The following is a 26,779-nucleotide window of genomic DNA, read 5'->3' on the forward strand; positions in this document are numbered from 1 at the left end:
AGAAGGTCCTGGGTTCGAGCCCCGGGGCCGGCGAGGGCCTTTCTGTGTGGAGTTTGCATGTTCTCCCCGTGTCCGCGTGGGTTTCCTCCGGGTGCTCCGGTTTCCCCCACAGTCCAAAGACATGCAGGTTAGGTTAACTAGTGACTCTAAATTGAGCGTAGGTGTGAATGTGAGTGTGAATGGTTGTCTGTGTCTATGTGTCAGCCCTGTGATGACCTGGCGACTTGTCCAGGGTGAACCCCGCCTTTCGCCCGTAGTCAGCTGGGATGGGCTCCAGCTTGCCTGCGACCCTGTAGAAGGATAAAGCGGCTAGAGATAATGAATGAATGAATAATGAATTGGCAGTACATTACACAGTAACAAAAAAGATCTGTCAATGTCATTACTAGTAATTACAAATAAGCACATTAATAAAATGGTAATTGCTATTGCTATCAGGGGCTTACAGATTTACAGGCAAGTTAAAAATATATACAGAGTTCAGTGCAAGCACTGATAGTCCTATTAGCTTTCAAACTGGGGGAACAGTATAGAATACACATATTGGCTCATTTCATTCTGAAAGGCACAGAATGATGGCTTGCTGCCCAGGAATTTACCTCTGTGTATGTGATATTTAGCCATTAAAATGATAAGGTTAATGATGTGTGTGTGTGTGTGTGTGTGTGTGTGTGTGTGTGTTGCTGTGTATGACAAAAAAAAAAAGCGAGCCAGCGCTGCCAGCGCATTACACTGAGTGCAGCGGATCACCACTCCAAGACGGCGGCCCGCGTCTCGTCAGCGCTTTTAGAATTTACACTGGATGCTCCGCCTACGTAATAGGATGTCTATGTTTTTCATCCCTGGCCCGTTTTCATGCCTGGATAATGAGAGAGAGAGAGAGATTTATTTTCCTGCCAATCTTCTGTTCCGCACTCCAGTCCAGTAGGTGGCGGTAATGCACCTTTAAGCTGGCTGCCAACCGCCATTATTCAACCCAGAAGAAGTTGTTGTTGTTTTCCAGAAGTGAAAGTGTTTCTCTTTCAGCCTCGACGCCATTTTGTTGCTGCTGGAAAAATAAAGAAAAAGCTGCAACAGCAGGCGGAAACGGGGACATTAATGTCCCCCAGCATGGAGTGCTGAGTAAAAGTAAGTGCTGTGTTGGAGAGAAATGTGGTTGTGTTTGACTGAGCTCGTGTAAAAACAGCAGTAAAACTGCGGAACTGAAATCCTCTTCCCTGTAAAGCTGCTGTTTATCGGCTGTGTGTTCTATATTCGAGTTTCTCTCTTCCATTTCTCATCTATTAAACACTCAGAGAGTTTGAATGACAATGAATGTAATTGTACATGTCGGCCTAAAGGGCTCTTTCCAGGCCTGGGATTGCGTCATTTTAGGGGCGGGGCCACGTGGCCTTTTGTGCTGTCAATTTTTTGAGGGCGCCGGGGCCATAAAATAAAACAATGATTTTAAGTTCATGTCTATAATGAATTTAATTTAAGGACTAATGACTCTTCTGAGGAAGATTGGAGTCTCAGTCGAAACTATCAGGCAGGTAAAGAAACATCTACAATATTATGTTTGAAGATAAGAAAATATTGAACTAGACCCCGAAGCCGTTTGTTTTCAGGATAATGGCTGGCTGATGAAATTATTGGCTGGCTAGCTGACTCAGCCAAAACCTTAATGGCTGCTGCAGCCACCAAAATGTTTATGGCTACAAATGGCTGATACTGGACGTCACTGTGTGGCATATATCCGGGCGAACGGATCAAACAAATGGGGGGAATAAATAGCAAATTACCACAGGTCCCCTGGTCTCTTACTTCATTGTAAATATAAATCTAGCAAGATTGTAGTTCAATGCTAATAATAAACTAATCTGGATTGTTCGAGGAAGGCATCTAGCTATCTACTCTCACTAGCAATGACCAGTGAAGGACTGGCAGCTATCTTACTATGATGAAAGTAGAGTGGTGGAGTACTTTTTTTTATCAATCTCGAAGTATGTGAATAGGGTTGCCACATCTGAGTTGTAAAAAACCGGGACACATCGGTCGGCGGCCGCGCCTGCGCGCACGTACGAGCGCGGGGGTTGAGGGCTGCGGACACGCACATCTACGAGGCCTTATGCCTTATGTGAATGTTCACGTTTAAAAATAAAACAGTTCAACTGGTGCAGTTAGGCGTTTAGTTAAAATTCATTTTGTCTTCTTAACCCTTAAATGGGCACTACCACAAATATTATTACAAAAAATAATTTCATATAGGAATGATCTTATTTGGACGCCAATATTTTTTTTAACAATATTTTTTTTTCTTTTTGACAGGTACCGGATCTTCTACTTCATTCTGTCCGACTCCCTCATCGTCTGTCTCTCCTCCCATTCCGTTTCCAAATCAAAATAATACAAATATAATCAATATAATTTCTCTCAGTCTGCTTCGTTGTTGTTTTAGCCTTTTCTCTGGAGAACTGAACTTTAAAAGTTAGACTACCGTATCATACCAAATAGCCCTAATCCTTTGTTTTAATCACAAGAGAGAGGTGCTATGTTATTGGGACAACTGATTTATTCATTTCTCACGCCAGTGTTCAGGCATTCTTTTTTGATATATTTAATGATTTATTTAATGATTCATTTATTGATGAAATTGGCCCAGGCTTTAGAACCAGCCTTTATCAGAATCAGAACATAGGAAGTAGACAGCCAGCCTACTCGCGCACCGACCAAGGGAACTCTCACCTATTGTTTGGTATTACGGTATTCCAGTATCTTTGATTTCGCGCGGCCACCGTTGTTTTGACCACAATCACCTAGCAACGGCGACTGGCTGCGTGCGCAAACATTCGGTGAGGCCACACAAGTAGCTGCCTACAATATGCCCGCTTACGTGAAAACTATTAATATGTTAAGTGGCTGCGAGAAACATTAATGATTTGTGTTTATTTCAATGGGGGATAATGTGAGGAAGTAAAAAACCAGGACAAAACGTGTCCCGGAAAGGTTATTCCATTTTCCTGGACATTTTCCATTTTCCACAAAAAAACCGGGACAATCCCGGAAAAACCTGGACGTGCAAACAAAAAAATACCTTTACACTTTCCCTCAGCAGCGGCAAAGAATGCAGCCATCTCGTCGATATCGGAGTCGATTGATGCTCTGGGTGGGTTCCCAGGTTCCCCAGTGTATCGTGGTAACGGTGTGAGGGGCGGGAAGCCAGACAGGTAGTCACTCACAACGGCAAGCTTGTGGTGGCTCTCTGTGCTGTGATATCAGTTCTAAATCTCTACAGTGTATGCCTATACGTCTCTATTGTGTTACTACTAGTGTGTACAGTTGATCATGTTTGTGTCACTTTTCTTGTAGCTCATGATGTGGATAAACACATTATTTGATGTACACAATTCTTAGTGGCTCAGCCAAATTTTATTAGATAGCGGCTCAAATTGGCTTCCAAAATTATTGGCTGGCGGCGGCTCAAATTCTAAATGGCGGTTTTAACGGCGCCTGGCGGCGGCTTCGGGGTCTATATTGAACACATCTAAACTTATCAATCCATCACCCACTTCAAAAATTGTAAAACTTATTAAACCTTTATCCTCCCATAATTTTTGTTCAATTGACACCGAATGTGCAAGAGCATCTTCAGACTGTACTACTACGCAGATTTTTAATTCATCAAAATTGAGCTGGGGGCGGCACGGTGGTGTAGTGGTTAGCGCTGTCGCCTCACAGCAAGAAGGTCCTGGGTTCGAGCCCCGGGGCCGGCGAGGGCCTTTCTGTGTGGAGTTTGCATGTTCTCCCCGTGTCCGCGTGGGTTTCCTCCGGGTGCTCCGGTTTCCCCCACAGTCCAAAGACATGCAGGTTAGGTTAACTGGTGACTCTAAATTGACCGTAGGTGTGAATGTGAGTGTGAATGGTTGTCTGTGTCTATGTGTCAGCCCTGTGATGACCTGGCGACTTGTCCAGGGTGTACCCCGCCTTTCGCCCGTAGTCAGCTGGGATGGGCTCCAGCTCGCCTGCGACCCTGTAGAAGGATAAAGCGGCTACAGATAATGAGATGAGAAAATTGAGCCTGGAGTTCATCAAAATGTTTGACTGTAAATGGAACATATACTAGCATGCAGGCTACTGATTAACCCATAAGAGCCCAGACCCATTTCTCAATCAAGGAAAATTATTGAGGAAATAAAATGAACTAAATAGACGACAAAGAAAACATTTCTGACCTTTTATTTTTTTAAATAGCACTTTCATGTCTCAAGATCTGAAATATTAAATTGCAAATTTGCACAACACTGCAACACTATTACACTGTTAACCCCAAAGTTCATTCTATGCAAACAGTTTGAGTAAATTCCACTTTTAAAGATGAGTTTTATTGCATTACTTAAACAGTGTGAGTATATGAAGAGTATATGAGACAGTCATTGGGTTACTCATTTTTGTAATTTAAACAAACTAAAACTATCCTGTTTTACCTCAGGCCACAGTGCTGCCCTGCTGTGATTGGCTCAAAACTCAAGACAAGTCTGTGCTTGTCCGTTGACGGCTCCAGGGGAAGTTGCGCCATTTTCTAATTTACACAGAGCAATTTAAGGTCTTTGCACTTTTGACAGCAAGCTAATTAGCATTTGTTAGCGGCTACAGTCGGTACTCGGCACGTTAAAAGTGGGTCAACGTTGTAACGACATAACGCTACTGTACAAGCAATGCTTATTTAACGGTAACAAACTTAAGCCCTATATGTTGAAATTCCTCTCTTATTCGTTCGTTAATTTATCACACAGTCTTACCTCAGTCAACTTCTTCCCTCCTTCTGTAAAAATTCAACGTCTCAGACGCGGACACAAGTGGGCGGGGGATGTGTTTGATTAAGTCTCCTGGTTGGCTGGTGATAGATTGGTGTCATTATAGAGGGGTATCACGTGACGTCACCGTACCGTGAGATTTTGTTAGGGCGCCATATTGGAAGACCTCAAGTACATACATACATACATACATACATACATACATACATACTCACTCACAATATAAAACAAACTACGAGCGAGAGTGAAGTGACACGATGGCTGATAATTTGGGTTATGCGAGTACATTACCAGCTGCAGAAAGGGCACGGTATGTGGAGAAAATGGCTGTGATTGATGTGTAAGAATAACTTACACATAGTTATGGCCAAGGTAATCTTGTTGATATTTATCTTTTAATATCTTCAGTTGAAAAATTAATACTTTTTGTTACTATTCAGGTATCCATAATTTAGGTTAATTTATCCAAATTATACATATGTATTTATGATATATGCTGACACAACAACTATGCTTTATTTATATAATAGGAGGGAGAGCAAGCCCCAAACCATCCTTTATTATTATTATTATTATTATTATTATTAATAAATTGTAGAAGTCTGGGAGGCTTGCTCCTCATACAGTTATCAACTTGGGGCCAATTTAGCATGTTTTAAATCTGAATTTCTTGCGTTTGCTTCCCTCAAAGTGTCCACAGATCATGCACAGACTTATCCATTATATCCACAGTTTTTTGCCAAGTCTCACACAGGTTTCTTTCAAGTCTACTGTTGGGCCAATAAATCATAAATAAAACAGCTCAGATTTGTTTAAGTCGTTTGCCACTCCACTTTATTCTCGTGGGTTCACATACCGCTGCCGTTATTTCCCCCTAATCACGAGTTTGTTGGTCTTCCAATATGGCGCAGGGTCTGTTTACTTCCGGTTTCAGGTGATGTCAGTACTATCCCTCTATAGCACGTCGGAGCGGTTCATGCCTGGCTCGAGTCCGATCCACCACTGATGAGTTGCCCAATAAGAATCCAGAATGTCATCAAAAGACGTATTTTTTTCTCAGTAGACGCAGGTGATGTTAAAGCCTATTGGCAGTCACGAGGCAGACTACAAAACCGCAGGGCATCAAGGCCACTGTGGCCTTACGGCAGATATTTCTTTCCAAGGGCACAAGGCCAAATTGAGAGGGCACGAGGGCCGTGGCCCTCGTGAAATTCCTGCCCTGGCTCTTTCCTTTCCTCTGTTCTCTGCCTGTTCCTTCTGCAAGCTTTCATTGTATTCCGAGGCTGCTTGCTTTGCAGATTTGAGCAGTTTTCCAGACACCTCCGCCTCGTAACACTGTGTCAATAAACTCGTTAATCTTACGAGACGTCAGATTCACAAGTGTTTGGTGAGACGTCTGACTCCTAAATTCGGTCTTGATGTGACGCGCCATGCTGAAAGCCCTTTCCACATCACAGTTAGAATTTGGCAGCACCAACAGCAGCTTCATCAGCTGACAGAGCTCCCTGACCCTCACCTGCCCTGAGCTCACAGATGTGACTTTGGACAGCTTCCCCCAGAACTCATCAACTGGGAAATTCTTATAATTTGGCACCAGTGCTTCCAGGTTAGATGAGACATAATCCAGGACTTCTAAATGGACTTGTTCTCTGGCATTGGCCTTCATTACATTTGGGAATCTCTCTGCCAAAGTCAAAATCTGCTCTGGTTTCACAGCATGGTTCTCAGGATTGACCACTGACAGATTCGTCAAGATTTGATCTCTCGCTGGGAATTTTTCCTTTATTTTTTGAAACCTTCTGACGTAGAATGCTCTCGCATCTCTGTAGAATTGCTTTGTCTTGTGACTGGAGAGTGCTGATTTTCACATCGGAAAATCACGTATTTGACGAAAGATGGATATGATGTGTTAATAGTACCTGAAGATACAGCAGTAATTGAACAGCGTAAATTTTGCTCATGTTGTGGGAGAATCTCTTTCACATCCTATAAATACAGAAAAAAACGATGAGTCGAGAGAGAGAACCGGACGGCGTGTCCATTCATTTGATACTGAAATCATGTTTTTAGATGTAATATAACATCACACGTGTTTCAGTGGACAAAAAGGTAACGACAAGATTCAGAAATACACAGGGAAGTTTATCACAGAGTGATTTATAAATTAATCTCGCAATGGCCTTTTCCTTCGCGCCAATTTCGTGATTACTGTAGGGACTTTACCTTCAAATTTCAAACAGGTTCAGTTCACCTTAAAATCAGCTCTCTGTAAAGGGACACCGCAAGAAGATCATAGGTTCTGGAATTTTGGAAAAAATCTTTTATGGTTGCAGAGATGCAATGATTTTAGGAAAAAAATAAATAAAAAATAACTGTAATTACGTACACACACACACACACGCGCACACACACACCACTTAACGTTATAGCACAAAATAGAAAGGGTGTACGTGGTCTAAATTGTTTCTGTTTGAACCAGAAAAGGTTGTAGTTTTATGAGTGACTTTGTTTTGGAGGTGAATCCTCACAAACTCCTGCCTGTTGCGCGACACCTGCTCCTGCCGCTCCAGCACTGTAAAGTGAAAGTCATTTATTGCCATTATTTAGCCTTGTGCCTAGCAAGTGCGCTTACAAAGGTGATAATTACAAAGAGACGCTGCTTTATTATAACTGTGAAAGTCGAACACCAAATCAGTTTAAAAACAAAACAATGATTTGTACCATGTATGAATTTCCTGGTTTCCAGAAAATGGCTGGAGCAGCTGCTGCTCTTCTTCATGCTCTGTGCACTGACCGACTGATCGATAGGTTCGGGATGAAGCTTGCTCGCTTGCTGTAGATTCCGTGAGATTGTATGTAATTTGCGGGCATCAGGGAGCCGCTATCAATATGTGGGAAACTCCTGGAACTTGTGGGAGACTTGGGACGTCTGTAACTGCATGTTTGTTTTTGTCTTTTCTAGGAGTGAAATTCCTTCCAGCAGAAGAGATCCGCGTCTTCAGGAATCAGCAGTGAGTCCATGAGCTGTGTGTCCATACACTAATATTCAAAAATGGAGAGCCGGGATCTGGACACAGATAATGTGACCCCACCCTCAGAAAAACGGTAAACTGCCATGTTCTAATATTTGTCATTAACTGTTCTTATTTTTTTCGCGGTCCAAATCCTTCGCTCTGATTGGCTGGCGAGCGGGTCCATATCCTACGGTACGGACCCCGGTTACGGACCTCTGGCGACTCGTTCGTTCACAACAACAAAAAACATAGTAGCATTTTTTTTGTCAACATTTCTCTTTTTTTATGATTTATTTATAAGATTATCAAAAATCTTAATTTTTGGCAGCATTTCTCAGGAGAATAGCATGAATTTTACAGCATGGATAGCGATAACGACAGTGTTCACAGTGAAAGCGAGTTTTACTCCCCTGAGGAAGAAGAAATAAAAGAAAACATTTCAGGAGAAAGCTAAAAACCTCTAACTTGCTAACGCCGAACAAAAACATGGCTGAATCCTGAATGACTCCTATTTGTATAAATGGGGGACTACATAGGCGGCAAAATGTATTTTTTTTTTTCTCCTGCCATGGAAGTGCACTTGTATACTGAGGAGGAAGCCATTTGCATTACAGCCGTGAATGAGGATTCAAAATGGCGGCTCGCCTTGGCACGGTTTCCCCTTTCGGGCGCTCTCGTTTTCTGTTAGAATTTGGTACAGAAAAAAATAAATATATTATTTACCAGCTTAAGGTCGGTCCGTGTGGTGAAATACCGTGACCTCGGCCCTGAATACTGACCTCCGCCCAGAGGGCCTCGCTCAGTACTTTTAAGACCTTGGTCACAGTATTTCATGATACGGACCTCCCAGCTGGGAAATAACATGTATATCTGAAATATGGAGTGAGTAGATATGAGAAGAATAACTGAACACAAATTTATCCTCCGAATGAAAAGTTCTCAGTCACCACTTTAAACATTCAGATTCTGTTCACTGTCAGTAAAATGATGTTCTTATAAAATAATAAAGCAGTTAAACAGTAAAGAGTAGGTATGAGACGATACACTAAAGCCACGATACGAGTCGTATCCCAAAACAGGCTTCACAGAACCAGACTGATGAGATGGAGAAAGATTATTTGAAAGTAAATTTCCTTTACAGAGGGAACCCACGGCGAAAAATAAACAGAGGAGAGAAATATTACATATTTTGCATGAATGCATTTTGACTGCGCTGTACTGTCACACTGTGTTGCATAAATCAGTGCTTTAAAATTCTTTTTTTATTCATGCTCACTTAAGGGCGCAACCATATTTCCATTTTGTGGGCGGTGTCAGAGGTCAACATGCCGTAGAATCATCGATAGGTTTCCTGTATCTTGATTGGCTCGCTGCTCCCGACACCGCGATGTCGCCGGATGAACAAAACCTTGTTGAAAAATAGCAGGGTGCAAAACCTGAGGTTGCAAAAATAATCACCGTGATAATACGGGAAAGTGTTTTTTCTGTGTTCCATTGCTGACAACCGAGTGACGTAAACGACTTGCTAAACAGTGGCTACACAACTTGGGAACAGGTCACACTTTAGAAACTCTTCTTTGGCAGAAATTCTGTTTGTGAGGACGATCTTGAGTCCGATTGCTTTGAAAGGAATCTCCAGGCCGAGCTCTTGGGCTACGCAGGTCATGTTCGACTCAAACTCGATGCTGTGCCAACAATATTCCATCACCGTCTACGGAAAAGGGGTTCAGGCCGTGCAAGCCGATGAGCTGGAATAGTACAGACGTTCAAAGAGAATGTATATATTTTGGCGCTGCCTAAAAGCAGAGCTCCAGATGAGTGTAAAATGTGTTAGTAAATAATCCCACGTGATTTTTATTTTTCAAGCAAATTAAAAACCCATCTATCTTCTGTAAATAAAGAGACAAATTGAATTGTGCGGTGCTCCACGCTTCACCTGCTATAAACTCTCACTCAGCTTCGAGCTGTCACAAGCCTATATTTAGACCATATACACTATTGTGGCACACTGCATGTCTATATCTGCATTAACACGTGCAATAAATAAATAAATAGGCTCGTCCATACCGCTGTCCATACTGACTTGAAGATGACTCTTTTTCATCTGACTAAATCCAGGCTCACAAGTATGTTTACATCGCCTGCACTTAACTTCCGCTACCTGGCCATCAGCGACTTGACGTCATATTGGTTGCCCATGTGCAATAAAACTTGACGTGTTTTGGACCTTTAAGCACTTAAAGCTACTTATGATGGCTAATCAGGTGGCTGCACTTGTGTGTGTGTTATTATAATTTGAGCTTGTACTATCGATATCGATCATGTTTAAATGCTGTACCGGTCCCCTTTAATGTAGAAAGATTGTTTGATGGCAAATTGTGCTTTAAATGATTTAAATCCCAAATTAGTGTCGTCACATATGCTACTCCCTCTGCTGCTGCTGCCGAGTGTGTAAGAAGAGGTGGAGGTCATAATGAATATTGAACAGAAATATGGTGAAATACGATATGATACAAATTCATCTCGCCAGTATTTTGTGTCGGAATTCTGCGTAAGAAAAACTGTCTCATGTCCACTCTATAATGCTGTACAGTAAAGTCCAGATGAAGAGATCAGACTCACCAGAACCCAGCTGTGTCTCCATGAAGAGCGATTGGTCTATGGATTTTCACTGGGACTTTAAAACTGGAAACCCGTCACCTGGACACAGGTAACATCCCATAATTCTCAGAGTTAAAGTCACTGCAGAGTGAAAGGCCGTGTTACACATTCCTTTATCCAGTTCAGATCATTAGCAGAATTTTGATATTTATCAGTTTGTTCTACTTTAATTAAGCCATAATCCTGCTACAGTACTTTCAGTAAACATTTTAGAGTAATTAATATCAATAACTGTGCAGTTCAGTGTTTCACAGTGTCACGTACATCATCAGGAAGTAAATTCATCTGGATGTGGCAATAAAAGTCAGAGTAATGGTGAACAAAATCACTTAAATAAACAATAAAGACTCATTCCACTGTTCACTGTTGGTCAAATTAAGTCAAAATAACAAATCATTCAAAAAGTGTAAATGGTTTATTTAATGGCGTGTCTATAATGCTGTACAGTGAAGTCCAGATGAAGAGATCAGACTCACCAGAACCCAGCTGTGTCTCCATGAAGAGCGATTGGTCTATGGATCATCCTTTAAGCTTTAAAACTGGAAACCCGTCACCTGGACACAGGTAACATCCCATAATTCTCGGAGTTAAAGTCACAGTAATGGATGTGCTCCACTGTCATTAGCAGCTGTTTTGATGTTTATTAGAGTTCCTTGGTCTTTAGTGATGCTACAATGCTTTCAGTAAATGCTTTAGAGGAAATAGTGTAAACATTTATTCAGGTGAAAATGTCTTATGGCTAATGTTTTGAATGCTAAAGCCAGAAATGGTAATATAAGCAAAAAGAACTGAACCAGCTGAAATTCTGATCTCTTATCTCATTCATCTTTGGATCTCAAACCCAAATGTCTTCAGTGTAAAGCAAAAACACAAGAGCTGGCCTTGCTGTTCCAGTACTTTTGGAGGGGACTGTCGGAAGAAGAAGAAAAAATTAGAAGCCTAAAATTAAAACAGGGACAGATTTTTCTCCAGATTCACAATGTTGATGTATTTAGCGTTGTGTTCTCTAAATAATTATTCACTTGCTCCATTTATTGCAGTAAAATTGGGACTAAATCTAGTCATGAAAGTGTTCCGGATTTTCCCGGAATTCCGGATTTTTAGATTTTCCTCCAGATTTTTTCCGCGAATGACCCAGAAATCCGGATATTTGACAAAACTCTTGAAAATCTCCGGTTTTCCAAATGGAGAAATTTATTTTTCAGATTTTTCGTGTTCCTAGACGCGGTGTAATACTTTGCATCGTCCTTGCGTGGGTGCAGTCCTTAACTAGCCCAAACACAGTTCATTGATTTAAAGACAGGTGTTCTTTGTTAATGGCACGCGTGCCAGAGCTCGTTAGGCGTGCCTTCAGGTGCACGTGCTAAGGCGCGCAGGACTGACACCGTTCTGCGCAAGCGCAACACAATCGCACTAGAAAGCATGTTCAAGCTGCCAGTGTAGCTGCAGTCTTTTTAGCTGCGAATTACGAGTATTTTCTCGTGTCAATAATTTGCCATGTCAAAACAAGCAAAATTTTCCTCCTCCTTTTGACGTGAAGAGAGGTAAGCAATTTATTATATATATATTTTTTCCCATCAGAGTTGCATTTTGTGGTTTCGAAGCTAAGTTTTAGTGCCGTTTCTAGAACACAACATCAAGAAAACGTGGAAGAAACAGCAATAATGGAAGGGACAGTTTCTAAACTACCTAAAACTAGCAATGGGAATAATTTTTTGTTACATAATGCACTCAGGCTGCCAGTCAGTGTGTCTCACACACACACACACACACACACACACACACACCCTACGCCCCTGATTTACATGAGAAATTTGGTATTCATTGGTGTTTAAATTTACAGACAGTACGAACTAATGTAAACAATCGGCTTCAACTCGCATAAATCTGAATTGGAAATGTTTAGTTCACTTTAGCTTCTGCAAACGCACAACTCTACTAAAAGATTGATAAACGAACCTCAGTGTCCCCAACATTGAAGCCTGAAAGCTTTAGAAACTCTAACAGACCTTTACTGTTTAACAGCACTGTTTTGGGATTTTGCTGAGTTTACCTTCAACTGTCTGATTTTTTTCAAAGTACTGAACTGTGTAGCAGGAAAATCACCGCGTTTTCTAAATGCACTCCTGAAAATTACTCATTAACTCGGGGAATTAAATTTGATATTTTTGACATGTTAATCATTAATGTACATGAAAGAAAAAGGCTTAAAAGTTGTAACTTGTTTTAGTGAAAATAAGTACTAAAATGCTCTAGAATGCAGGGTTTTGCGTGTTATTAAAATATTTTCAGGGGACGTTCCCCCCCCCATTTCAGTTTTTTTTTTCTTTGCTCCATTTTCATCTGTATAAATCTGAGACTCCAGTATTAAAGGGATTAAAGTTGTTGTCTTTAACAGCTATTTTTGTTGCCAGTGTTTTACAGAAGGCAGGAGACAGAAGAGAAAAGATCTTCATCACAGATACAGGGTAAGATCAAACCCAACAACATGACCGTGACACTGACGCTCTGGTATTCTAAACCTCTCTGCTGTTAGTATCTACAGGATTAGATTATAGAAAACATCACTGAGCTCTATATAAAATCTGGAGAGCTCATCGGCTCGTCAGGGTGAAGCCAGCTGGCCGCCATCTTACCACTCCCATCACGGAGCGGAACGGTCATTTAGACCAGGGGTTCCCAAACTTTTCCATGCCAAGGCCCCCCAAACAGCATTAGCTTCTGGCCGGGGACCCCCTTTGCAAACCCACAGACAATGCTACAAAATATGTAAAGAAACATCAACTTTTAGAATGTTTTCTCTTACTTTTATTCAATAGTCAATAATTGTTACATTTGTTTAGCATAAGAATATTATGAACTAACATGTTTTCAACACAAATATTTTCGCACTGAACAATAAACCTGTATAACCTCCTGTAGTACCTGATTCAACTCGTTATCCATCCTTTTTGCGACCAGTGCCTCGCGATGGAGCGTGCAGTGTGTGGCCGCTACATGCGGGGCCTTCTGCTTAATGAGCGCGGTCACTCCGCTGATCTTCCCGGTCATTGCCGCGGCTCCGTCCGAACACACCCCCACACAACGGGTCCAGTCCAATCCGTTAGACTCGATGTAATCGTCCAAAACTTGAAAAATGTCTTTCCCAGTAGTTCTTCTTTCAAGTGCTTTACAAAATAGTATTTCCTCCACAAATCTTTCCTGTGAAATAAATCTGATGTACACAAGCAGTTGGGCCTCATTGGATAAATCTGTGCTCTCATCCAGCTGAAGTGCGAAGTATTCGCTGGCTCTCACCTGCTCCAACAGCTGAGCAGATACGTCTTGAGCCATGTCACCAATCCGTCGGCTCACGGTGTTATCAGAGAGTGGGACAGCATCGATTTTTTTTTTTTTGGCAGCATCCTCACCAAGCAATTCTCGGACGTCTTTGGTGGCTGGTAAAATCAAATCTTCTCCAATTGAGTGAGGTTTTTTAGCACGAGCAATGTGGTACGAGGCTAAAAATGATGCCTTCAGGGCCCGCGGGGACAGTACGGTAGCTTGCTGGGTGAATGCAGCAGATTGCCTGACCAAATGCTCTTCTTTGCATCTGAAGAAATCTACTGTTTTTTCAGCATCTGTCGGATGTTTTTGTACCAAGTGATGTTGAAGTTTCGAAGGTTTTAAGCACTCATTTTACAGGGTCTCCAGACAGAGGACGCATTTCGGGCAATCATGGCCATTTTTCTGTATGGCTGTAAAGCCATACTTAATGTATGCTGCCTCATATTTTTGGATTTTAGTTGACCAGGACTAATTAGTTTTTTTCGCAGCAGTGTCCTCCACAGCAGGGCTGTTGGTTTGTTCCTTCAGTCTCTTCTTCAAAAACCTGTCCATTTTGCGCTAGCAATACGCTAGCTTGAGGAGCAAAGCAGCTTGATAAATGGCGCAAACCGCAACGTCACAGGCAATCGGAGAGATGAGTATGGCAAACAACGTTTTGATATGATGTATTATTATTAATAATTATATTTTATAATAATGATTAAAAAACCAATTACAATATATTTAATAATTATTTTCAAAAAGTATATATTCTTTTTCACAATTTTTTTTGTTATTGTCCCTCCAACTTTCTGAGGCCCCCCTAGCGCCCCCTGGCGGCCCCCACTTTGAAAACCACTGATTTAGACGACTGGAAGCTCCACAAAATTGGACGAGTTATTTATGTAGTCGGTGAGAGAAATGAGAAGAAAAATGCCTACATGTGCAGCAGCGAACTGTACAAATCGTCAGGTCAAAGGTTGTGGACGGACATTTCACCTGTGAGTATCGATAGCTAGCGTGTGATCATTTTACACGTGTGTGCACAGCGCCGTTTGCGTGGACCCCCTATAGGAAGAGAAAAAAACTCCTCTGTTTTTGTTGAAAATCTGACATTGATCTCTGGGATGAACACACTGTCAGATTATCGATGCAAATGTTCCTGACTAGATCAAAGCCTCTGTCTGTCTATAAAATATAAAAAAGGAAGAAGGAATGTATGAAGGAGAAAGCGACGGGAACTGAAATAATCTCCGTAAAAATAATTATAGAGCGGCGGCTACAATTATCGACACCTTAACGATCTTTTGGTCGTTGCAAAAGTGGGAAAGACTTTCAATCTGTAAATTGTGCATGAATAATTACTCAAACTTCCACTGGGGAAAAATGAGTTGATTCCTGATTATTTAGCGTATCAGATCACGTGACACCGTTCCACAATTATCGACACCTTTGTCCACAATTATTGACATTCAGATGATTTTATTTAAAAAATCGTACATACTATTAAGTTAACAAGACATAGCTTTAATTTAAAAATTGTTTTACATAGACTTGTACTAAATATAAAATCTTTTATATAAATATATGGATGTTGGTGTTTACATAAATGAGGAAGTAATTCTAAATGTTTGTAAACAAATCAACTGAATGTTTAACCTGCGTCAGGAAATCTTTTTGTTCCACTTTCGAAGTATTTTTGTAGTTCATGTTTTGTTAATCATTCGTTGTTGTTTGTATTAATTTCTAGTTTTGTCGTTTACCAATAAATGTCAACAGGCAGTCGACATTGTAACCACATGAAAATCCAGGTCAAAGGTCGCATGTCATTCCTCAAACCAAAATATAAAATGTCCACTGATATTGTGGTCTAATTCTATTTATTGCAATCGGATCCCAAATACTCTATAAACATTCCATTCTGTTCTGAATCAGAAAAAATATATAAATCACAGCACTTTTATTTTTTTAAACCACTTCATCTACTTCAACAATGTTACACACAGAGATCGATCCATAACAGTCGTAAATGTCCCTTAATCCCACAGGGTGTCGATAATGGTGGACACCGGTGAAAGTGATCACTATTATCGACACCTCACGTGACTTCTCAAACGCACGTTTAGATACAAAATGGCGCCTGTAAATGAAAGAGTAAGAAATAAAGTAGGTTTCGACGAGGAGATCATGAAATATCGGTGAATTTGATCAGTAAAAACATGTCCATGATCTTTCCACCATGCTTACCTGCGATGATAACGTCCGGGTTTTCCTCAAACTGCTGATAGTGCTAAAAGAAATTCCGTCTCAGGTAACGAGCTGTCTCATCAGACGACAAGATCAAAGGGTGGGGGTGGGGTCTTCCGGTTGATTGATTAACCAATAATAACTGCTGTAACTGAAACTCAGCTTTGTACGATTGTTTTTAAATTGGTAAATCTGAAAAGGTGTCGATAATTATGGACTGTTGATAATTGTAGCTGCCACTCTAGTAGTAAAAAAGAGCCATGAAAAAAAATGATCAGAGACTGAACTGGAAAAAGGAAAAAAAAACTAACAGTGAAGCGGGGTGTGATAAAGATATGTAAGGAATGGGGGTCAAGTTGAGAAAATAAGAGGAGGTAATGAAAGGGGGCGGAGTCAGGAGATACTTTTCTTGGGGCAAATTTGATGAGATACCACGGTTTAACACACAAGCCAAAGACACGCGATGGGAGTGGTAATATGGCGGCCAGACGGCTTCACTCGTCTCTCCAGCGGGGAATAGGCTCTGAGCTCTCCAGGTTTTATATAGAGCTCAGTGGAAAAGATACAATCAAATCCGGTAAATCCATAGTGTTAGCATCCTAAAGAACGGTTATCTGTGGGAACCAGTCAGAAAAAACTGTGATGTTAAACTGTAATAATTGGAGCCCAGGTCTCACCACGTCTTCTTATTTCACCCCGTCACACAGACACGCCCCAGAATCTCCTGCTGTAAATGAATTCCAGAAAAAGTTCAGATTAAATCTGATGAAGAAGTTTCAGTGTTTAAATGGAGTGATGATAAAGCCGGAAACGCGAGCGCTCCTGAATGAGATCTACACCGAGCTCTACATCACAGAGGGAGACAGTGGAGACGTCAATAAAGAACATGAGGTGAGACGGCTCGAGGCAGCGTCCAGGAGAAAAACAACAGAGGAAACACCAATCAAATGCAGCGACATCTTTAAGCCCTTATCTGAAGAAGACGAACCCATCAGAACTGTAGTGACAAAGGGCGTGGCTGGTATCGGAAAAACAGTCTCTGTGCAGAAGTTCATTGTGGACTGGGCTGAAGGGAAAGCAAATCAGGACGTCCCCCTCATATTTCCACTTCCTTTCAGAGAGCTGAATCTGATGAAGGACCAAAACCTGAGTCTGCTGGAGCTCCTTCATGTCTGCTTTAAGGAAACCAGAGAAACAGAAATGTCCAGGTTGGAAAAGGTTCTGTTCATTTTTGATGGATTGGACGAGTGTCGTTTCCCTCTGGATTTCCGGAACACAGTGAGAGTGTGTGATGTAACTGAATCAGCATCAGCGCATGTGCTGCTGATAAACCTGATCAAAGGGAATCTGCTTCCCTCTGCTCTCGTCTGGATCACCTCCCGACCAGCAGCAGCTGATCAAATCCCCTCTGAGTACGTCCATCGAGTCACAGAGGTACGAGGGTTCAATGACCCCCAGAAGGAGGAGTACTTCAGGAAGAGGGTCAGTGATCAGAGCCTGGCCGAGAACATCATCACACACCTGAAGTCATTAAGAAGCCTGTACATCATGTGTCACATCCCAGTCTTCTGCTGGATTTCAGCCGCTGTTCTCGAGAGAATGTTGGGTGAAGCAGAGAGTGGAGAGATCCCCAAGACTCTGACTCAAATGTACACACACTTCCTCATCATTCAGACAAACGTCATCAGAGAAAAATACTCAAAGAAGCAGGAGAGTGATGAAGACATGCTGCTCAAACTGGGACAGCTGGCTTTTGAGCAGCTGAAGAAGGGCAACCTGATCTTCTATGAGGAAGACCTGCGAGGGTGTGGCATTGATGTGACAGAAGCAGCAGTGTACTCAGGTGTGTGTACGCAGATCTTCAGAGAGGAGCCTGGGCTTCACCAGAGTAAAGTGTACTGCTTTGTTCATCTGAGCATTCAGGAGCATCTCGCAGCTCTGTATGTGCATCTGACCTTCATGAAGGAGAAGAGAAATGTTCTTCATCAGAGTCGGTCCTTTGAGACAATTTCAGATGTACACAGGAGGGCTGTAGATCAGACGTTAGAATCTGAGACTGGACATCTGGATCTGTTCCTCCGCTTTCTTCTGGGTCTCTCACTGGAGTCCAATCAGAAACTCTTACATGCCTTAGTAACACAGACAGGAAGTAGCTCCCAGAGCAAAGAGGAAACAGTTCGGTACATTAAGGAGAAGATCAGTAGAGATGATCTTCCTGCAGAAAAATCCATCAATCTGTTCCACTGTCTGAATGAACTGGGTGATGATTCTCTCGTGGAGGAAATCCAACGCTACCTGAAATCTGGGAAACGAAGTGAACTCTCTCCTTCACAGTGGTCTGCTCTGGTGTTTGTGTTACTGACTTCAGCACAGGAGCTGGAGGAGTTTGATCTGAGTAAATATATCAGTCCAGAGAAGATAACAGATCGGGTTCTTGTGAAGGTGATGCCTGTGATTGCAGCATCCAGGAAAGCCGTGTAAGTAAAGCTGAATAGAACTGTTCTACTGTTCCACTGTTAGAAAGAGAGAAACTGAAAGCACTTTGACAGAAACGCACTTTGGGATGTTTTGAGTTTCAGGTGATCCAGAGTGTGTTAATACAAATAGATCAGTAGATAAATGAGGGGAAAACAGCTGCATGTAGAATTGAATAAAACTGAAGTTCAGCTATTAAAGAAGTCGAAACCAGTTGATGTCATTTCAGGAGAAAAATGTTTACGTCTCACATTCTGCCATTTTGTCCCAAGAAGTGTGGAAGCTGTGAGCTGAAGATGGAAGTGACAGCCAGCTAACGAGACTCACAAACACCACATTTCCAAAACTGAACAAATAATCAAACAGAACTTTATACTGACAGTTTATTTACAATATTTACAAACTACACCGCTATTGCAGGCTCCGATGTCCCGTAAACATTGAGGGTTTTTTCTGTGTAAAACCTTCACTGAGTGCAGTGTGAGGGTTTTTTGTTCACATCCCTCCACATTAAATTTGTGTTGTAGCTGAAATGTAATTACACAGACGCTGGGCCTGTAGAGCCATGTGGAGTTTGCAGTCATACAAAATTATAATTCCACAAAACTTTACTGTTATTAATGACCTGATAAATAGAGGATATTACACGGTGGCACGAAGATCTGAAATTTATCTTCGAGTGGTGACTGTACATATCACGAGTGAGCGAAGTGAGCGTGTAATGTTCTTTATATTATATGGACACATCCACAAAAAAATACACAAGTTAATCAAAAGGGTTTTAATTTTGAACCGGTTCGCCATTTTGACAACGCGCGTCTAATCAGCGGGGAAACGCTGGGAGTGACGTCATCGGGGTGAAATATCGGGAAATATGACGCAGACACGAGTGTTTTACTGGGAAATCCACCGCTCGTGTTTTTCATCCGAGCTCCATCCGGGACATGGAGAACCAGAACCGAGACGTAAATCTCTATCTGTCACTCGTGAGGAAATCAGTGAGTTGTTTTGATAAATTTGGGGACTTTTTGTTTGTGAACGTGTCGATATAATAAAAAGAAAATCACACGTCGGCTTGAAGATCTGAAGTTTATCTTCTCGTGTTGAAAAATATTTGACTTGTTCACTTCGCTCCCTCGTGATCTATACATTCACCGCTCGAAGATAAACTTCATGTCTTTGTGCCACCGTGTAATATCCTCTGTATGTGTCCCTCAGCTCCAGGATGGGTTTCATATGAAAAATACGAGTGGCGTGTTTCCCAGTAAAACACTCGTGTCTGTCTAATAAAAGGTTTTATTCAGGTGGTGAAAACAGCCTTTCACAGAGCGCTTATTAGAAGCACTATTCTTATTTATTTTTAAAACGTCACAAGGTCGATCAAAAAAAAGTTTGTTTCCGGTCGCCCGTCCAACCCTGAACATTTCTGAAGTGTTGGAAAAATACAAGCAGTCTTTTTTTTTTTTTAAAGTATCAAGCATTTCAAATGATGGAAACCGTTTACCGCTGCTCAGAAACAATCGCGGCTACGGGCGCAGCCATATTTGATGTACCACGTGACGACAGCGATAACACGCGGGAATTCAACGTGATTCTCGCGGGAAACCAATTGGCGACAAAATGGTGACAAACGTAACGCAAACACATGCGATATTTAACGTTCACTTCACATGCATGAAAACCAGTCACAGCCAATATAAAACTATCCCACACTCATCCCTCCACACACAATCCCAGTCAGAATCACACATCAGCATTCGTGTCCGCCTGCAATTATAGCGCCACTGAAAAAGGTGCTCAGGTCAGTGCAGACATCCCACTTGAAGATCTGCTGGAAAGGTTTGAGCATTGATTCAGTAAAACTGTCGTGTAAGTGGCGGTAGACGGATGCCATCGCTGGAAGAGTGTGTTTATTCTAAAAACAATAAGCAGGTATACAATTCCAAAACATTGGGAAGAATCAAAATCGGAAGACGAGCAAAGGTCATGTGATCTACAGACAGGTGAGTCGAGGCCGAGACAAAAACCGGAGTAATAACACAAAGAACGGCTCGAGAAGGTCAGACATGAGTGCACTGAGCAGTGACGTCACGAAGTCTGTTTGTGTTCAGCCTGTAATTGGTCCTTGAGTCATGCGCTGCTCGTTGAGAGTGCGACTGCACGTGGGCGCCAGTGATAGTTCGTGGCTGGGGGCGGATGTGACAAAAACGTTATTTTAATGAATATTAAAATGAATCTCTTCCATGTCATTTTAAAACGAGACCCGAAACCGACATTAAAATGTACAATCAGTTAACAGCCAGTGTCGCTTTACTCGCGCATGCTTAAGTTACGACAACAACTTTACGACAGCCCACAATCTGTCAACTCCAATCTGTCTTACGGCAGCTACTGTTATCAACACATCTTCATGCTCATGCATTCATTGTGGAACTGATAAAGCAGAACATTGTGAAGTGTTGACGTTGCGTTTGTGGGATTAAACATTAGGCGGTGGTGGATGAACAAAGAAGAAAAACACCTCAAAAAGTATTAATTTTATTTCCGTGAAATCCTGCAATCTTGCATATAATTATAATAAATTTCTATCATAACTCAGTTTGATATTTAGTCACCAAATTGTTTGTACGTACCAATTTAATACGATTCTGAAAGAAAAGGAAAAAAATCTGACCATCGTACCCTGAATTTTTTGAGGTTGTGACAGAAAACCATTCCATTATCCATCCATCCATTTTCCGTAACCGCTCATCCTGTACAGGGTCGCGGGCGGGCTGGAGCCTATCCCAGCTGACTACGGGCGAGACGCGGGGTTCACCCTGGACAAGTCGCCAGGTCATCACAGGGCGACACACAGAGACACACAACCATTCACACTCACATTCACACCTACACTCAATTTAGAGTCACCAGTTAACCTAACCTGCATGTCTTTGGACTGTGGGGGAAACCGGAGCACCCGGAGGAAACCCACGCGGACACGGGGAGAACATGCAAACTCCACACAGAAAGGCCCTCGCCGGCCACGGGGCTCGAACCCGGACCTTCTTGCTGTGAGGCGACAGCGCTAACCACTACACCACCGCGCTGCCTCTGTGACAGAAAACACAATTTATTATTTTTTATTTTTTGCTTGGCCTAATGTAAATTTATTCCGCACTAATTATTCTGTTGTTGTAATGTCCTGACAGCATTTATAAATTGTAACTTTTTTGTTGTGTTGACCTTCTCACAGCTTTTATTCTTTTTTATGCTGTCGCTCTTTGGTGTGTTTATTTGTCTCTGAAACAAAAAGCTCTGTCTCAAACTGCAGTGTCCTTTTCTGGGAGAGGTCTTTACCCCCCACACACAGGGAAAGTCAGACAGGGAGACACAACACACAGAGTGTAAGGGGAAGAACATGTCCAGTCTGTACATCACTGGCACCAGGAACAAATAAGGAGCACCTGGCAACACACACACACTGTTATCCAACGAGCTCATCATGAGTCGCTCCATAAAACCCCTTCAGCACGGGGCTGGTGATCATTTCAGTAGCTCACTAATTAGAGAACAAATCCAATGTCCGAGCTGTTCAGATAAATATGACTCTGCCTCTAACTCTGCCTGCTTCATCTCAACCTGACTTTGATCATTTGGGTGAGTTTATTATGTTTTATTTTATTTCCTTCAGTATCAGTTGTGATGGAATTGAAGGGAGCAGCGCTAAAGCTCTGGTCTCAGCGCTCAACTCAGAAACCTCCAATCTGAGAGAACTGCATCTGACTGTGAGGAGACTGAATCTGTCTGAGAATAAACTAGGAGACTCAGGAGTGAAGCGTCTCTGCGCTGGACTGGAGAATCCTCACTGTAAAGTGGAGATCCTGTGGTAAGATCATCTCTTTGTGTACATTATTGATTTTCAGTTGAATTTGACTGTAACAGTCCAACATGCAGAACAAATATATTCCTCATTAAACTCCTCACTTCTGCATTAAAGCACTAATTAAACACACTGAGAATTTGATACGTGGGGATAAAAATACAGTTAAAGCAGGGTTTTCATTAGTATGGAAAACAGATGAAATGTTGCCCTGGTGGGAGGACCAGGGGGGGCGGAGCCCAGAGCCGAAAACGAATTTTGCAATTTCTAACAGCCAGTCGTTAGCTCTCCATGGTCCATCTGAAATAGAAATTCAAGTCATTCCTGGGTCTCATGGCGATTACAGTTCGTATGCCACAAAACCCAATCAAGATTTGGGAAATCAGAACAACACCAACGCTTGCAGAATAAAGAAATCGAATGTATAACGACAAACATGCAAAATAGCAATAACTTTTTTAAAATGTAAACTGGGCAGGGTTCTCCACTTTTCAAAAATAAAAGGAGGGGGCGGGGCCCCAGTGGGGGGCCAGGGGGACAAAATCCCCCTGAAGCTGATGGACTTTGGGCTTTTTTGACAGTGAAACTGGCCAATAAATGGATAGGAAATGCTAAATCATTGTTAAAATCATTTTACAGAAAATTAACGCATTCTTACTATACGTATCATCTTTATTGTCAATGTGAGACTCATTTGACATTTCAGTTGAGACTGATGCACCTGTTGCGCGTCCCTGAATTAATTATATTTTTTCTGTGTGAGAAAAATAAATGAACTCCCATGCATAAACAAAATACCCAATTACAATAAATGCATATATTTTTTACAATACACATAATTAATGTTAATTGGGTGAAAGCACTCCAATCCATGCACCAGCTGGTGCGCGTGCCCGAGACTGGCACTACAAAGCCACCCGGCCTCCGTAGTTCGGGTCCTTTGACCCAGGAGCCCAGAAGTCCTGCAGTAAACAAACACTGAAGTAGCGGGAAAATGCAGCTCTCGCCTACACAATCACAGATACGCAAAATAAAAGACCTGAACTTAACTAGCGTGTGTGTGTGTGTGTGTGCGCGCTGTTCTATGATTACTGTAACGGTGTAGGGTCAGAAAAGACTATAGATAAGCGTACCCGTTGCACAACAATGCTACAAACACGCGCAGTGTTATTTAGCTGCTGGCTCGTTATTTTGGCCACTTCAGGTCGCCCCGTATGCATTCGTTTAATGGTCTTCTGCGTGTTAAATAGTTTCAAATTTATACTTTACGATTTATTTGGTGAATACTGATGAAGTCACGGGGGGGGGTTTTGGGGTTTTTTGGCCAAGGGAAGGGTGGCGGGCCAGAATTATAACGTGGCGGTGCGCCACTTTAAAAGCGCCCGTGGAGAACACTGCTGCGCATTTTCCGCGAGACTTACCAGTTGTTGTTTTTTTTCTGCGAAGCCGAAATTGAACAGCGTTCGCTTTCATTTTTTCGCGGTCGCCATCATGCTATACCATACAGGATAGGGTCGCCATCTTACCATGTGGGAACCGTCTGATATGCTATAATTTAATACGCGCGAAATGATTGGACGATATAAGAAGGATTAGCCAATCGGTTCCCACCTTTTATCTAGTCACATGTACACAGCCTCAGCAACCAAACGGCGCACAAGTAACAGCGTTCCTTATCAAGTAAGTCCAACGAGAAAGTTTGAACAATTACGGGAAAATTGCATTTGGCCAAAAAACAACCGATTCAGACGTCATTACAAGCGATGATTTCGATCGGCAATCGGTTACTAATGAAAACCCTGTTAAACACAGATGAGTCAGGTTTCTTTTTTCTCTTTTCCTTAAACCAGTAAAACCTTTACACCTCTTGTAGACTCGATGTCAAGAATAATCAAAAATAGCTTTAATAATTGGTCAGAGTTAATAATATCTTGTGATTGGACAAGAGAAGGGAGACAGTCCATCATCAGACACATCATCTTTAAAGTCAGTATTAAATCTGTTGATGAAGTGTGTGTCATTGTGTCTCTGCAGGTTGTGGCAGTGTGGTGTCTCAGATGAAGGCTGTGCTGCTCTGAGTTCAGCTCTGAGATCAAACCCCTCACACCTGAGAGACCTGGATCTGTCCGATAATAATCTGGGAGACTCAGGAGTGAAGCGTCTCTGTGCTGGACTGGAGAATCCTCACTGTAAACTGGAGACACTGGGGTAAGATCATCTCTCTGAGAGTCACATGACCTGCTCCTCAGTAAGACCCATTCTCTAATAGTGAGACTGAAGCAGAGGTTTTAGCTTCATCATCAGTGTCCTGAGGAGGAAGATTGTTTCTGTTCACTGCACACTGATGATTTGTCACAGAGTCTTTGGGTCAGATGGACGTATGTGAGAAGCTGCAGCACAAAACGGGACTTGATCCGACTGCGATGTGTCTGAACTCACTGTGAAATTTACTACAACACTGTAACGAATCCCACAAACTGCACCTGAGACTCAAACTAACTGCCCTCTGTGTGAGCAGCAGTGACATGGTGGAAATGATCTCGGGAATACAAAATTTGAAAACTAAAATGAGACGTTAATGCCAAAGAATTGAAGGAAAAAATAGGCTTTTAAATAAAAAAAATTAAATGGAGCCGACCATAGTAACCGTCTTTCTGCTGATTTTTGAATAATTCAAATAATCTAATACAGTAATAAATATAGCCACTAGCAGATATAAATTATTACTAATTTCATGGGAAGTGAAAAAGCTCAGCACATCTGGCTCTCTGTCTTCATGTCCCTCTGATGTACATTTTCTATTTACTGTAAATTTGACTCCCTAAATCTGTCGAACCTGATGAACCCGAGATGTAAATATTTTACACTCAGTTTTATAATTCAGGAATGTTTTAATTGGTAATAAATTATCAGTCAGTAATGTGGTTTAGAAAAGACACGAATGTTTATTCTCCTCAGAATGAACGCTTTAAGTTTGACATTAGCCCATCTTTGTTTGAATCCATGATGGTGCTTGTTTTTCACCGTGATTCAGACTTTTAGTTCCTTGATTCAACAATAATATAAATCTATAGTGTTTTATAAATGCACGCTGTAGACGCCGGAGAAACGAGTTTATTGCCCCTGTGTCGTGCACTATAAGTCTAGTAGAGACCCATCTGAGATTCTCTCTCGCGGATTAAAGTTCATGGTCACTCTGCTGTTCTCTGTTCAGCTTCAAATATATATTAGCTTATTTGAATTTGAAGCTGATGGTTTAATATCCCACACAACAGATGAGAGAAATCAATATAACTCTCAGTATTGTCATTGATTCTAATTAACCGTGTCATTAAAGTCCAAGTCACAAGTGAGCCGAGGGTATGTGTCTAGCAGTCTGGCTGTGCTGGATGATGATGGTGTGACTGCACCTGATGAGAGTCGGTTGCGGGGTAGGCTCAGGAACTCAAACATTGTCTAGCCTTGAGACTGTACTTGGGCATCTGTCCCCGGGGCGTTCTGCTCAATTGTCTGCTCTTATTAGGGAATATTTGTGTTTATTTAGTGATGTTCCAACTCGTACACACCTAATTGAGCATGACGTTGATGTAGGTGATTCTCAGCCAATTCGACAGCGTTTCTCGAATTGTTTCTTGGTCAGTCGTATCTGTATTGCAGCGTGCCTCACCAGATGGCAGTCGGTGCTATTTTTATGATGGTCTTTGGTATGACTCGATCGCGAATACAGCTCACAATCTCCCAGTCGAGAGGCAGACACGCTAACCACTAGGCCACCTCGCGGTGTTTATTCTAATGAACAGGTGATATTAAATCCTCGTGACGTTCTGAATAATAAAGTTAATTTTCCACACTCATTGTAGGAGCCAAACTTTAATTTAAACTTGCTTTGGTTTAGAGATTCATATTTTTTGCTTTCGATTTACTGGCACTCAGCTTGGAACTTTTATTTTGACGGAGCCTTAGGTCACCTGTTCAGGTAGAAGATGGTGCCTTCCGTGTGCTCAGTCGAGTCTCAGTTAGACAATGGAAGATGCTGGAGACCAGTAGTTGTGGGGTTTTATTTATTTATTTAAACCGCTTCAAAGCTATGCTTGAACAATTAGACTTAAAGGAGAACTGAAGTCATTTTTAAACTTGCTTTATTTCTTAACATGTTATTCAATTACGTTTTCGGTTTTAGTAACCTTATATCGTGACTCGTATTGGCAACTAATTGCAATTAAATATTATATTTATCGGCCTATTCGGTTTTTAGCCATGTTGGATTTAGTTCGTTTGGTCCATGGCAGGCGTCGCTTATCTGCACGATCTTCACGAGACTTGTGCGAGACTTGGAAACGTGAAGTGTCAGCCAGGTGTCAGCGCCGCCATTTTGAAAACTGTTTTCCAAACGAAATATTGCACAAAAGAGTTTAAATGAC

The 26,779-nt window shown here is 41.8% G+C and overlaps 1 protein-coding gene across 11 annotated transcripts in view; it reads left to right on the top strand.

The window, feature by feature from the left end:
* Window positions 1-996: 996 nt before the first annotated feature.
* LOC132882239 (NACHT, LRR and PYD domains-containing protein 12-like) overlaps window positions 997-26,779 on the top strand; it is a 1,431,284-nt gene continuing 1,405,501 nt past the window's right edge. For 8 of the 11 annotated variants that reach the window (XR_009654134.1, XM_060915509.1, XM_060915503.1 and 5 more), the window contains exons 1-7: window positions 997-1,128; window positions 7,756-7,898; window positions 10,401-11,032; window positions 12,883-12,936; window positions 16,729-18,498; window positions 22,170-22,364; window positions 24,393-24,566. Coding sequence is in view for 10 of the 11 variants with exons in the window: in XM_060915509.1 (XP_060771492.1) it covers window positions 10,905-11,032; window positions 12,883-12,936; window positions 16,729-18,498; window positions 22,170-22,364; window positions 24,393-24,566 (2,321 nt within the window). In the remaining variant the exon portion in view is untranslated. The other 3 variants (XM_060915505.1, XM_060915504.1, XM_060915506.1) reach the window with 3 other exon arrangements.

The sequence above is a fragment of the Neoarius graeffei genome, chromosome 2 (assembly GCF_027579695.1).
Source record: "Neoarius graeffei isolate fNeoGra1 chromosome 2, fNeoGra1.pri, whole genome shotgun sequence".
Taxonomy (NCBI): domain Eukaryota; kingdom Metazoa; phylum Chordata; class Actinopteri; order Siluriformes; family Ariidae; genus Neoarius; species Neoarius graeffei.